The sequence below is a fragment of the Brachyistius frenatus genome, unplaced genomic scaffold, assembly GCF_029030835.1.
Source record: "Brachyistius frenatus isolate BFR_SWC_R1_liver_20210118 unplaced genomic scaffold, ASM2903083v1 Contig_1, whole genome shotgun sequence".
NCBI lineage: Eukaryota > Metazoa > Chordata > Actinopteri > Embiotocidae > Brachyistius > Brachyistius frenatus.
In genome coordinates, this window is record NW_027210600.1 from 2,745,001 (window position 1) to 2,757,596 (window position 12,596).

At 41.7% G+C, this 12,596-nt stretch overlaps 1 protein-coding gene across 1 annotated transcript in view; it reads left to right on the plus strand.

The window, feature by feature from the left end:
* Nucleotides 1-11,897, plus strand: part of dpf1 (double PHD fingers 1) — a 45,932-nt gene extending 34,035 nt beyond the window's left edge. The window contains 4 exon segments of the mRNA XM_069696687.1: nt 1,552-1,671; nt 4,546-4,658; nt 5,272-5,353; nt 6,484-11,897. Coding sequence (XP_069552788.1) covers nt 1,552-1,671; nt 4,546-4,658; nt 5,272-5,353; nt 6,484-6,554 — 386 coding nt within the window. The 3' untranslated portion in view covers nt 6,555-11,897.
* Nucleotides 11,898-12,596: the final 699 nt, after the last annotated feature.

The following is a 12,596-nucleotide window of genomic DNA, read 5'->3' on the forward strand; positions in this document are numbered from 1 at the left end:
TTATTCATTTCTGAAAGTGTACAGCCCAGCACAAAATAGATGACAGCCTCTTTTATAATTTTTGCTCAGCGTAACCCTGTTGAATTCTTCACTCGCAGGTACTGCCTCTAATTTCCCTCCCCTCCTCTGTTCTCCCTCTGTCTGTCTGTTTGCCTGTCTCTCTCATCTCGATCAAGCAAGAGGTTTTGGTTTTTTTTATGATTATTATTATTATTATTTTATTTCTCAGAGGATTAAAGCCAGATCCTGTCGAGTAGAAACCCAATCTCTCCCTCTCACTTCTCCTTCCCGTTCTCACCATCAAATTCCATCAAATTCACCCCCTCCTCATCTTCCTCCCCTTCCGGCCAAAGCAAGACTCCACCCTGAAATAGATGGATTACTGACCTCTCTGTGTCTCATGTGAGCATACACTCAGTATCACCTACAGCGCTGTCTGTCCGCTTTTGTTTCTCTGCAGGATGAATGGTTTTCCTATGTCTGCCCGTATGTAGGAGTGTGTGAGTGTGCACCTGTGTTATCCACTCTATTGTGTTCACTGTCCGTCCTGCTGCCTGGTGACTCATTGTGAACGACCCGACCACTGCATTACATCTTAGACACAAAAGCGCACATACAAACTAGTCTGCAGCGGTTATGTGATTGCTTCCATTAAAGTGATTATGCAATCAACAGCAGTAAGACAGACAGGAGGCAGACAGGCAGACAGACAGAGAGATGGGGGGTAGATGTGAAACACACACACACACAAATGTGCACACATATACACAGCACTCAGGCAGGCGGGGGGAATTTCTCTCTTGTTAATAATTATTATGAAACGGCTTCACGTGGAGTGCTTGCCTCTCCGTGCACAGCATGACAGCAGGTCTGTCCCAGCAACCTCCCATCACACACACACACACACACACACACACACACACACACACACACACACACACACACACACACACACACACACACACACACACACACACACACACACACACACACACACACACACACACACACACTTTCTTAAACCCTTCCTTCTTCAATTTCTCCCTCTCCTCTTTCTTCTCCTCCACTCCTGACAATATTTACCAGACCCCAGGGGCTCCCACCAGACATCCTTCTCTGTGCCTCCCTGTCTCCCCCCTCTCACTGCCCGGGTGAGCCGGGGTTTGGAGAGTCCCAGGCTCCAGTGCAGGCCTGCTGCGGTGCTTGTTTTTTACCAAAGTAAAAAGATAACGAGGGACAGTGGGGACTTAGTTACACATCTTCTTTCTTATTCTTTGCTGTACATCTCAACATTTTATCTCTAATCACTGTCTCACAGCAGTTGATGATGAATCTTGGCACACGTCGGTGATGGCTGCTTTGTTGATCTGTTAGGACTTTTATAGTTTTTCCTTCTTCAATCTGTCTTTGTGTTGAGAGACTGATACAGCCTCATCACTCCAGGGCAACATTTCACATCACTGACTTATGAGTTCATCCCCTTTCCTCAAGAGTCCAGTTTGAAGTCCCAGTTTTTCTTACGTACCGTCTTTTCTCTTTTTCTTCCCACAGCCAAGAAAGCAGCGGACGGCTCCGTCATCGCCAACGGTTACTGCGACTTCTGCCTCGGAGGCTCGAAGAAGACTGGCTGTCCTGAAGACCTTATTTCCTGTGCAGACTGTGGACGCTCAGGTAGGGCACCGCTGAAGGGGATGATTGGCAGGAGGAAGGCGGTCCTCTGTTGATGCACAATTTTGAAATGCTTCATTTACTGATTTGATATTTACTAAATAGTAAATGCAAGTTTTGATTCCTTTTGATAAATCTTAAAATGGATGGACCATACCAGTGTTTTTTGTTTTAGCCCATCTAATACAAATACAGTATACCTAACTGCACTAATAGCCATTTGATGTAATGTTTTACTTTTTATTTTATTTATTATTCCACCACAGTATGAAAATCAGCTTGTAGAGACTTTAAATGACTTAATATTAATAAATAACCACAATGAAGACATAAACCTTAAAGGAGATCAAACATACCAAATCACATACATACTGAGGTGGGAAAATGAACTCACTAATGTTAGTCAACAAGTGAGCGTCAAACTGGTAATTAGTGACGTAATTCAAGTGAGACAGTTCTGAAGAAGGAACATCATGTCGGCTCTTTCTTTTCACAGTTATTCTGTATGTTTTGGTTCACACTGATGTGATGAGCCTGCACAACATCACCGTGCAACAGTAACATGGCTTTGGCAAAAATAGAAGAATATTGAGATTCATTGTGATGCAAATGTTTCATGATTTAATATCAAGCATCTGCAAGTTGAATACTGTATGGAAATCAGTGGAAAATAATGACTGCCTGGTAATCAGAAAACACATGAACACAAAACAGCTCCAACAATATGATGTGGTTTGGTACGGTGACTGTCGAGTAAATCACACTTACAAATCAGTGGCTGTTTGCATTAATACAGTTTGAATTTATTTTTTTAAAGGACAAACACGAAGTAATGAACAGCTTTGTAGATGATCAATTGTTAATTAGCAATAATGAAAAGTAAATATACTTGGGAAAATATATTTTTCACCTATGACCAGACTTTGAGCAACAGTTTGTATAATGCCAAGAATATCACAAGATGAGATCATAAGAAATATGTATATATCTGGATGTAGCTCCCAGTTTACGCATATATTTGGTCATTTAATTGAGTCGTTTCTGCTGATGCTACCTGATATCACTATAAACCCATCGGTCCACCAGAGGATACCACTGTCAGTGTCACGTTTAGCCTCACTTAGGTATCAAAAGTAAGGTGCCCTAAGTTTAGTCACCAAAACAACTTGGTTAAAAAAAAAAATAATAAAAAAAAAATCACTATTTGGGTTAAAATAAGTAATTTTATGTAAGGAATGTTACGTATCATGTAAGTTAACATACGTCATGTAAAATGACTATGTTACATAACATAAGTAGCTTACTTGTGCTACTTTAAAATAAATGCTTGTTGACTTTTGCTTTCTGACTCAAACACTGCTCATCCAGTTGAAAGTCCTGCGTTTATTTATTCCAACCTGCTCGACCTCCTCTTCAAGCAGGACGTTGTCACTCTTTCAACTTTGTCACTTGACCTCCTTATTCGACCCTGTTCATACATGCGTGTAGTTTCACGCCCAGGCGAGGCAGAGTGTGACACTGACACGGTATCCTCTGGTGGACTAATGGGTGTATTACACGCTTTTGTGTGACACCAGGCTGCCTGAGCACAACGTTCTGCTCTGCAGTTCATATAGAACATTTTTACTGATGCTGAAATATGAATGGATCCAACATTATGTCATCTCAGTGTGACCTTTTTGTCTGGCAGAAAACACCAAACTGTTTTAAACCTTGTCTGCTGCACGCCTTTTAATCCTGGCTTCTTGTACATCATCCTGATGTGATTATAAAACTTTGTGTATTTCTTCTTTTGAGAGGGTATCCAATTGTTACAAGGAACTTACATGAGTTTGTGAGAGAATGATCTCTCCTTAGTCTGTATTTTGGTTGTGAATGGCAAACACTACTGGTTTTATTGGAGTGGATTTTTTATTTTTTTTAATATGGTTGTATTATTTTTTTTCCATCATAGGTTTCACTTTTGTTTTGGTATGCAATGTGTTTGTACATTCTGGTTGTATGTATAAATGCAGAGATTGCAGTGTACATGGTGTAGAATTTGTGTACTTATTATTTGATTGCATGTACTGTATATACATCTAAATATTTATCTATATCACCACATGTTTCTTTTCATCTGAAAAATAAAAAAAGAGAACGAAAAAGAATTATGTGATTTGTAGTGAATGGGCTAATGCATGCAAAACATTGGTATGGTCCTTTTTGTTACAACCACTCACAAAGATGACAAATGGAAGGTCAGGAGATGAGGATGACATAATATTTCTATTGTCATAATCATGTAACAGCACATACCAGGAAAAGCTCAGATAACTGCGTAAGAGGAAAGATTGGTTATTTTTAAATGGCAGAGAAGTGGACTGGAAAAGGACAATTTGTTTTCTGTTAAAGTGGCGGAATTGATGTTGGGTTTTGTTTCCACGTTGATTTAAATTTCAGCAGTTTTTAAGGGTTTTTTGAGACTAAATCAAACACAAGTTTACGGGGTCCTGCAATAGCTCGATGAATTCACTTTACTTTTGCCAAATAGTTTAATTCTTTTGTCAAATTCTTCAATCTATATATTAATATAGTGGGAAAAAGCTGCTTACAGTTATATATAAAACACCAATGCCGAATTACCATTCAAATAAATCATCCGTATGAAGCAAACAAATTAATGGATAGATAAAGTAGGTGGATGACTGTCCTCATAATACAGACAGCGATAGTGAAAAACATTGTGGCCATGTGGTTGTGCGTGTGCGTGTGCGTGTGCGTGTGTGCGTGTGTGTGCGTGTGTGTGTGTGTGTGTGTGTGTGTGTGTGTGTGTGTGTGTGTGTGTGTGTGTGTGCATGTGCGTGTGTGTGCGTGTGTGTGTATGTGTGCACCCAGGCCACCCGTCCTGTCTGCAGTTCACAGTGAACATGACGGCTGCGGTGAGGACTTATCGCTGGCAGTGCATCGAGTGCAAGTCCTGCAGCCTGTGTGGCACCTCTGAGAACGACGTAGGACCTCACTTTATACTACATGTTAGCTCTAATCACATGTGGCTGCACTCACGCAGACACACACACATGCACATTTTTGAATTTTTTTTTTTATAGGTTGATCCACATTAGATGATACTCATTTATAATCTTGAAGGGATCCATTTTTCAAACAGTGATGCAAAGGCTACAGTTTCACAATCTTGCTCATGTACTTGAGGGCCTGGAGATTATACTCGATATGACTGAAGGACAATGTTTAACCAGGGTTGTCCAGTTAGTTTTGGATGACACCGGTTTAAAACCATAAAGATTCCAAAGACATAGACCAGAAATTCATTTGATTTTTGTTTTTATTTACATTCAGTGTAATGCTATTTTTCTATGCTATTTATCTCAGTGCAGATTATTACAAAGGAAAGTTTTTAATTCAGAAATTTTAACTGCCAAACTGATGTTTTTTTAAGTAGTCAACTGGATTCACAATTCAAAAATAACTAAGAGAAGACATATATTACACCCTAACCTCTTGACTGATGTATATATAGTTTCATATTTTAAAGCACCGCACATATTACCTTTTTACTGTTGTGTCCTCTGCTTTGATTTCTGTTCTTCTCTTTTGTTGCAGGACCAGCTGTTGTTCTGTGATGATTGTGACAGAGGCTACCACATGTACTGTCTGAGCCCTCCCATGTCTGAGCCACCGGAGGGTATGAATAACAATAAGCTCAACACAAGCATCATCATCATCATCATCCAGAGATGCTGCACATACGGGGGAGTCCTTACGAGTGTTCTGACCTGTATTTGGTCAGACTGCACAACCCAAGGAAACTCATCGGAGAACATTTTTGTTGTTGCGACTGAGTTATGTAACAGTCTGTACTGTAGGTGGGGAGACAGTCACACAGAGGGGAGTGAAACCTGCGGTCAGAGCTGCTGGGTTTTGCCTGCGCTGACTTTTTTAGGCAGTGAAAAAAATTTAACCATCAGGATTGTGCATCTCTTTGTTGGAACATTTATATTCTGACCAGGCCGTGAGAGGCCTGATGCTGCGGCTACAATCACAGAAACCGAGCAGGTACATCTATTTAAATCCAATTGTCATTCGCCACATAAGATGGCTGCCTCAGGATGTTTGATGGCGTTGTCATGGAAATGAGTAGTGGAAAGATAATCTGTTTCCATGGCAAAAGTGTCACTTGGCTGAACATACAGTAGCGGTGCCACTTGTGCTCAACACTCATTAACAGTGTCAAGCTCTGCCCACACACGCCATGCTTTTGATTTACAAGAAACATTTTTGAAATTCAGCAGCATTCGGTTATTTTAGGTTTACATGCTGCCACATGCACAGTTAACTTATATATTTTTTTGTAGCGTCTGTGCTGAGCTTCATGCTCACACATCACCTTTAGGCAAGATTCACATTCACTTTGAAGTATTAAGGTTGAGAGGTAAATTTGAGCATCTGTCTGGAGTTGATGTTTAATTAATGTCACAAATCCCATGCCAGAATCCGAACCAAACTACTTGTCAAATCCCCTGCATCTACAAACCCCAGGCACAGCATGTGGTGTTTCAACACGGAGCTTTAATTTACAGTGTTACTTAACACTCTGTGTGAAATGAGGGATTAATCCACAAGGCTTTACAATAGCAGTGATTGACCTGCCGATCCATGATGTGCTGTCTCTCTCTCTCTCTCTCTCTCTCTCTGTGTGTGTGTGTGTGTGTGTGTGTGTGTGTGTGTGTGTGTGTGTGTGTGTGTGTGTGTGTGTGTGTGTGTGTGTGTGTGTGTGTGTGTGTGTGTGTGTGTGTGTGTGTGTGTCTCATACAGGGAGCTGGAGCTGTCATCTGTGTCTGAGACAATTGAAGGAGAAGGCCTCAGCCTACATCACCCTCACTTAATCTGCGGAGCTGCGCCTCATCCTCTTGGCCCTTCATCCTCTCCCAAACCACCTCTCCATCACCCCTCTCTCTCTGCCTTCCTCCCTCCACCCCTCCTCATCCTCCTCCGATCTGCTCACCGCCGCTTCCTCTACGATCTGTCCTGGTGAACTTTGACATGACTGAGCACACAGCACCACAGCGCTGCACCCATTCTTGAACATCTCTCCGGCGGCGAGCCAACCTCCGTCCCCTTTTTTTTTTTTTATGTCACTCGAATTCCCTGTTGTACTTGACCCGAACCTCCTCCATTCCTGCTCCGTCTCAACAGAGGAATTCATCAGCTGGCAATAAGTTTGCTAGCAAGACACACACTCCAGCCTGCCAAGGGCACTTCTGAGGCATGCTACTCCACAGGAACCCTCATAAGGGCCCTCGGATGAGCCCTAATGATCCTCAGCTGCAACTCAGTCAAGTAGTGAGTGAGAATTAATAAGATGGATTGGTGTTAGGCAGAGGACAGGGCACTGAAGACCCTGAATAACCACGGAGCACTATGTTTCGGTGTTAGCCAACTGTGAAATATACACCTAACCAAAATTGAATTTACTGCCTCTGTCCGTTACCGCGTGTGGCAGAGCCGAGACGATGAACTCTGCTCCGTTGTGTGTCTGCGGGGCATCCCGCCCTGTGCAGTTTCAAAGCGGGAGCGAATTGTACAGAATTGAGACGGATTCTTTATCTACACACATACATACTCCCCTCACCGGAAAACAAGGAGCATCTGGCCAGGAACTCAGACCATCTTTGACCTCACCCTGTCCTCTCTCCTTGCATGGAGGTTTCCACAAATTAATGATGCATTCTGGGATTGACACCAAGGGTTTTAGCGTACGGATGAGACGGATTTTTCTCTAATCAGCTATCTCTGATCAAACAGTGTATTTAAAAATGACAATTTAGGCTTATCATCTCTCACAAATCCTTTAACTGAACTTTATTTGACCTTTCCTTCTATGAAACAATGACTGTGAAGCCAATGTGAGACTGAAACGCTCCTGGTGCTTGGTGTGTATTATCTGTGTGTTAAGAATGTAGGATTGATGTGTGGACAATGCAGATATTTGTCTGGCCCATGCTGAGGCCCAAAAACTTATTTTTTATGATTCCTTTTTTATTTATTTTTTTCATTTGCATGTTGTTATTTCAATTGTTTTGGAAAACGTTTAATTGAAATTGAAAAGAAAGCACACTTAATTCGCAATAATGTGTTTGTGATATGAACTCTTTTGGCCAAACTTGGTGTGTTTTAAACTCTGTGTGACTGTGTGTCTGTTTGTGTGAGTTTATTTGAGCACTACAGTAGCTCCACACTAGATGGGATCTGTTTGAGGGTTTTGAGTAGCAGGAAGGTGACGTGAATGTGAGGAAAGTCAGCATTTTTTTCTTGTTCAGGCAGTCTGGCAGCGGTGAGACATGGCTCAAGTCTTGGTACTGAAGTCCTCAGTCAAGACAAACAAATGTTAAAGGAGTTAGTTTGAGAAGTTATGGTTTCACACAAGGTTATGTACCACACTATCTCTTGGCAGTGGCTTCAGGAAGTCGTTGTGTCCAGCAAAGAAATAGTCTGGCACATAATCCATCATGAAAAACATAAGCCCCTGGTTGCACCCTTGGCTTTTATATAACATGTTAATCTTTGAGCTTTAGAGGTGCTGGTAGGCAGAATGTGTTTACTTAAGACAGCAGCCAGGCTAGCGGTTTCCCCAGCCAGAGGTCTTAACGCCAAGCTAACTATGTCATAACCGAAGCTTTATATTTATCTGACAGATATAAGAGTGGTGTCAATTTTCTTATCTAACTTTCTGCAATATAGTGAAATTCACAAAAAGTCCCAATCCCTAATATTAGGCCACGCTGTCGACCAACTTTAATGCCATTTAATGCTACACAGTAACATCTGCCTTTTATTTAGGTTCCTAAGGAAGGTACGGGACTTTTCGTGTGAGTACTTTGCCCTTACAAGCTTCAATGTTATTAAATCGGCCAAATCTATCAGCAGAGTTACAATGTCAATGACACAAGCGGTCGTCAAAAAGTTCAGAGACTCTTCCGGCTGCGAGTGAATTGAGCATGGCACCATGACGTGTGCGGAGGAGGGGGAAGCAATAGCCTTCATGACTAAGTGTTTCAAGTTACGTCTGTGTGACGACTGGCATCTGCAATTTGAACATGAACCTTTAACTTGAGCAGAGCGCACATCAAATTTTGGTGTCAAACTTTTGAGGAACAAAAAGAAGTTGCAGGAAGCCAAACTCGACGAGCAGAGTATTGTTGGTGGGAAGTGAAAATTGTGCTAAAACTCGCATGTTGTCATGTTGGAGAACCCTGTTGCCAGGACAACACGATTCTGATTGTTTGCATCGAATGTTTTCCCTCAGACACCACAGAACGTCTCAGTGCAACTCGGTGTTGACAGTCTGGTCCTCGGGGACAAATTCACGGTGCACAACCTTACAAATGTCGGCGAAAACCTACCAGCTTGTGCTCCTGACCTGATTTTCCTTCCTTGGGTGTTGGACAGTGACGTTCTGCCCCTCTTGAAGCGCAAATGCCACTCAAAACACCTCAACCGGATCACTGCTTCAGTGCCATCGAGGGTCTCCTTTGCTGAGTTTGTCAAGTTTGACACAAAATTTGATGTGTGCTCTCTGCTCAAGTTTCAGGTCCATGCTGACATCGTAGTTGATCACACTGATGTTCATCAAGTGAAGAAACTTGGAATATTTACTCATGAAGGCTTTATCTTCCACCCGGTCCATGTACGTCATGTTGCTGCGCACTGTTTCACTGCAACAGGAAACAGTCTCAGACCTCGTATGTTCGAAGATATATATTTCTTTGTTGCATCACCTCAAAGTGATGCTCAATTAAATTGTCCTTTTGAGATCAAATACACCTTAAATGTAGACATTAAACCAATCCTGTTACTTAATTATCTTCTCCACTTTGCAATTAATAGTCATAGTATCACCACAGTATGGTTCAGAGAAAGCACTGCTTCTGTTTGACATGGGCAAACGTGGAGACGTTCAAGACCCCAAAGAACAAACGATAAGTCACATTGGTGTTAAGTCAAAAGCATAAATCCACCTGTTTTGTAAAGTAAGTAAAACACGGATAAGAGAAGATGTTCAAGGATGTCTGCCATCTGCCAGTCTGCTCTGCACGTTAGAGGCCAGTATAAATGTTGAGGCAGAGTTTATCATGATGGGATTATTATGCCAGCCAGCATGCTTTTTTGTGAGATGCACTGAAAAACAAACATTTCTTTTAACTCAAAGGACCATTTTAGCTACAACCAGTTCAGCTGGTTTTCTCTTTAAAGGGCAGAAAGCTGAATTGCCAGTTTGGGAGGACGCGTTGAACATTTCTAAACTGTCGATCTGTTAGTATGTAGAGAAGGCATCCATCCACTGAACTGTGAGATTTAAGCTTGGAGACAATAGCTGTAAATATGGGATTGAGTTGAAGGCAACAAATTGCATAATACAGTATTTCACAATCTTGTGTTCACATCCAAGTATGAAATAGCTCAGATTCAGTTGGCTTCGGTTTTGAATAGACATCTCATTTTAATGCTGCATCATGTCTCTTAAATGGCATTTGTACGATCAGATGGCTCGTGAGAATGTACCGAAACTGTAATTGTGTTTGCCATCTGATACAGAAGGGCAGTCGGTGCAAATACTGTGCTGCCCCTCAATTCAATGTAACTCCACAGTTGCATGAAGACACCTGAAATGTTTCTGATTTCATATTTTGAGAGCGTCAGTCATACTTTTTAAATAACGATGAAGAAAAAAAACCTTTAACTTTCTTGTTTGTTTCCTCGTTTGTTTGTTTGTTTCACATTTTGCACAGTGTGGCTGCATTTGCTCTCCAAGTGTGTTGATGCCTCTGTGTGTGTATGTGCGTGTGTGTCTGTCTATGTGTGTGTGTATGTGTGTAGAACCACTTACGACTACTGGGAGGTCGGCGAAAAAAGCAAACCGAACCAAAACAGTCAACTGTTATTATTCTGCAGACATGTTCTTCTCAGTGGATCCAGTTGCATGGCACAGCACTGCTCGAGGATTGTAATGTTGAATACAGATTACAACAAAAGTGTACTTTGGCGTACACATTTCACACACGGCACTTGGATTATGCTGTTTCATTTTATGGTGTGCTATATCAGTGTTACATTTGCCAACAAAACCAGTAGTATCCAATCAAAAATGGTTTATTCCCATTAGCCAATCAGAGCGAACATCTCGACTTAAAGTGTGTTTGAGTGCAAATCGTTTGATGATGAAGTGGAGATGTTTAATGTTGATTGTCAGATTGAATATAATGGATATGTTTTGGATGGACGATGATGACGATGATGATGTCAATGGTGACTGAAAAGCCTTTATATCGGGAGCTTTCCTGGCACTTAATAGGAGAAGCATGGTGGAGTCAAACTACTTTTGATTGTACTATCTGGGGAGGGGTGGGGAAGCCATGTTGGGTTTTCTGAAAATTTAATGAAACTCAAGCCTTCCTTTTGTACAAATGGACACACCGAGGTGAAGGTGATCGGGGTAAGGGAGGTATGGAGTCAAACAAAAGCCACACCAGGAACCTACAGGCCTCAAGGTGATGCCATTATCCCCCACCGTCTCCCCACATTTTGGGCTGTTGCTGGCTCAGTCGGAGGGTTGAGACTTTGGGCCACTCTGGGCCTCTCTTGTAAATTGTCATTCTGTGATCTTGCTTGCACTTTTTTTTCTCCCTTTCTCCCAAAAATAAGAAACTAATTGTAAGTATGTGTGTGTGTGAGTGCGGGTGCACTTTTTATTTTCAATCTTTGCATTTTTTTCAATGTGATTGTCTGTTGTGAACAACACTGGATAAAGATGAGTTTTTAATTTGTATTTTTTACCTTGAGAGGAAGATGAAATCTTCTTGGACATTTTTTAACCCCCCTCTTCCCTGCCCCTCTGTCCTCCCTCTTTCTCTTTCTCTGTCTGGTACCTGGGAATGCTTTGAAATGTGGACTGTGACCGCATTGCTGTCATCACTGCTGTCAGTCATTCTCTGTGAATTCATTCGGCTTTCTCAATTTACCCAGTTTTTTCTCTCTTCCCTTGACTCATTTTTTTTCCATTAAAAAGATGAGATTGAAAAATGAGCCCTACCTCTGCATTGTGATTGTGTGTGTGTGTGTGTGTGTGTGTGTGTGTGTGTGTGTGTGTGTGTGTGTGTGTGTGTGTGTGTGTGTGTGTGTGTGTGTGTGTGTGTGTGTGTGTGTGTGTGTGTGTGTGTGTGTGTGTGTTTTTGTGCAATATTTGCTCTACTTCCTGTGGTATAAATCACTGAATATTTGTGTGTTTTTGGACAGTAGTCAGTCTGTCTGCTCGTCTGTATTGTTGCCAACTAGAGCAGCTTAGCTATTTTTTTTTTCCAGGTGCATGGGGAAGACAGGTCCACATAGTTCTTCTGTCATGTGTAGATATACTTGCGGGCTGGAAGCTGAGTCCAGCACCAACCTTCCTTGTCCTCCTTTTCACTGTGCAGATTACAATCTACCAAAGCAGCGTGTTCAAAGTCAGCTTTCAAACCCAGAATAACCAATTATCATTTCACATTTAAATTATACACTTTTCAGCTAAAACATACCAAACACAACCTTTTTTTTTTTTTTGCGCAGCGCTCTCCAAAAATATTTTTACCTCTTTATGTGTTTGAAAAGGGGAAGAAAAAGGATATGAACTAACAAAAGATTAAGGGACGGCATTGTTTTGCTTCTGTGGCTGACCTGAAAAAACTGTGAATGTAGGACAAAAGACTCCCATCGTCCACAATTGTTTTCGAGCAACACTGCAGAAGAGAATACACTTTGCTATTCAGGGCAGGTACAGTTTTGCTATTTGTGATGTATTCCTGGAGATGAGACATTCATCATAGCTGCTGTGTTGGCCAGACCTGGCTGAGCAACAGCAGCAGGGTGAAGTCAAGCCGATCAACAGTTCCATT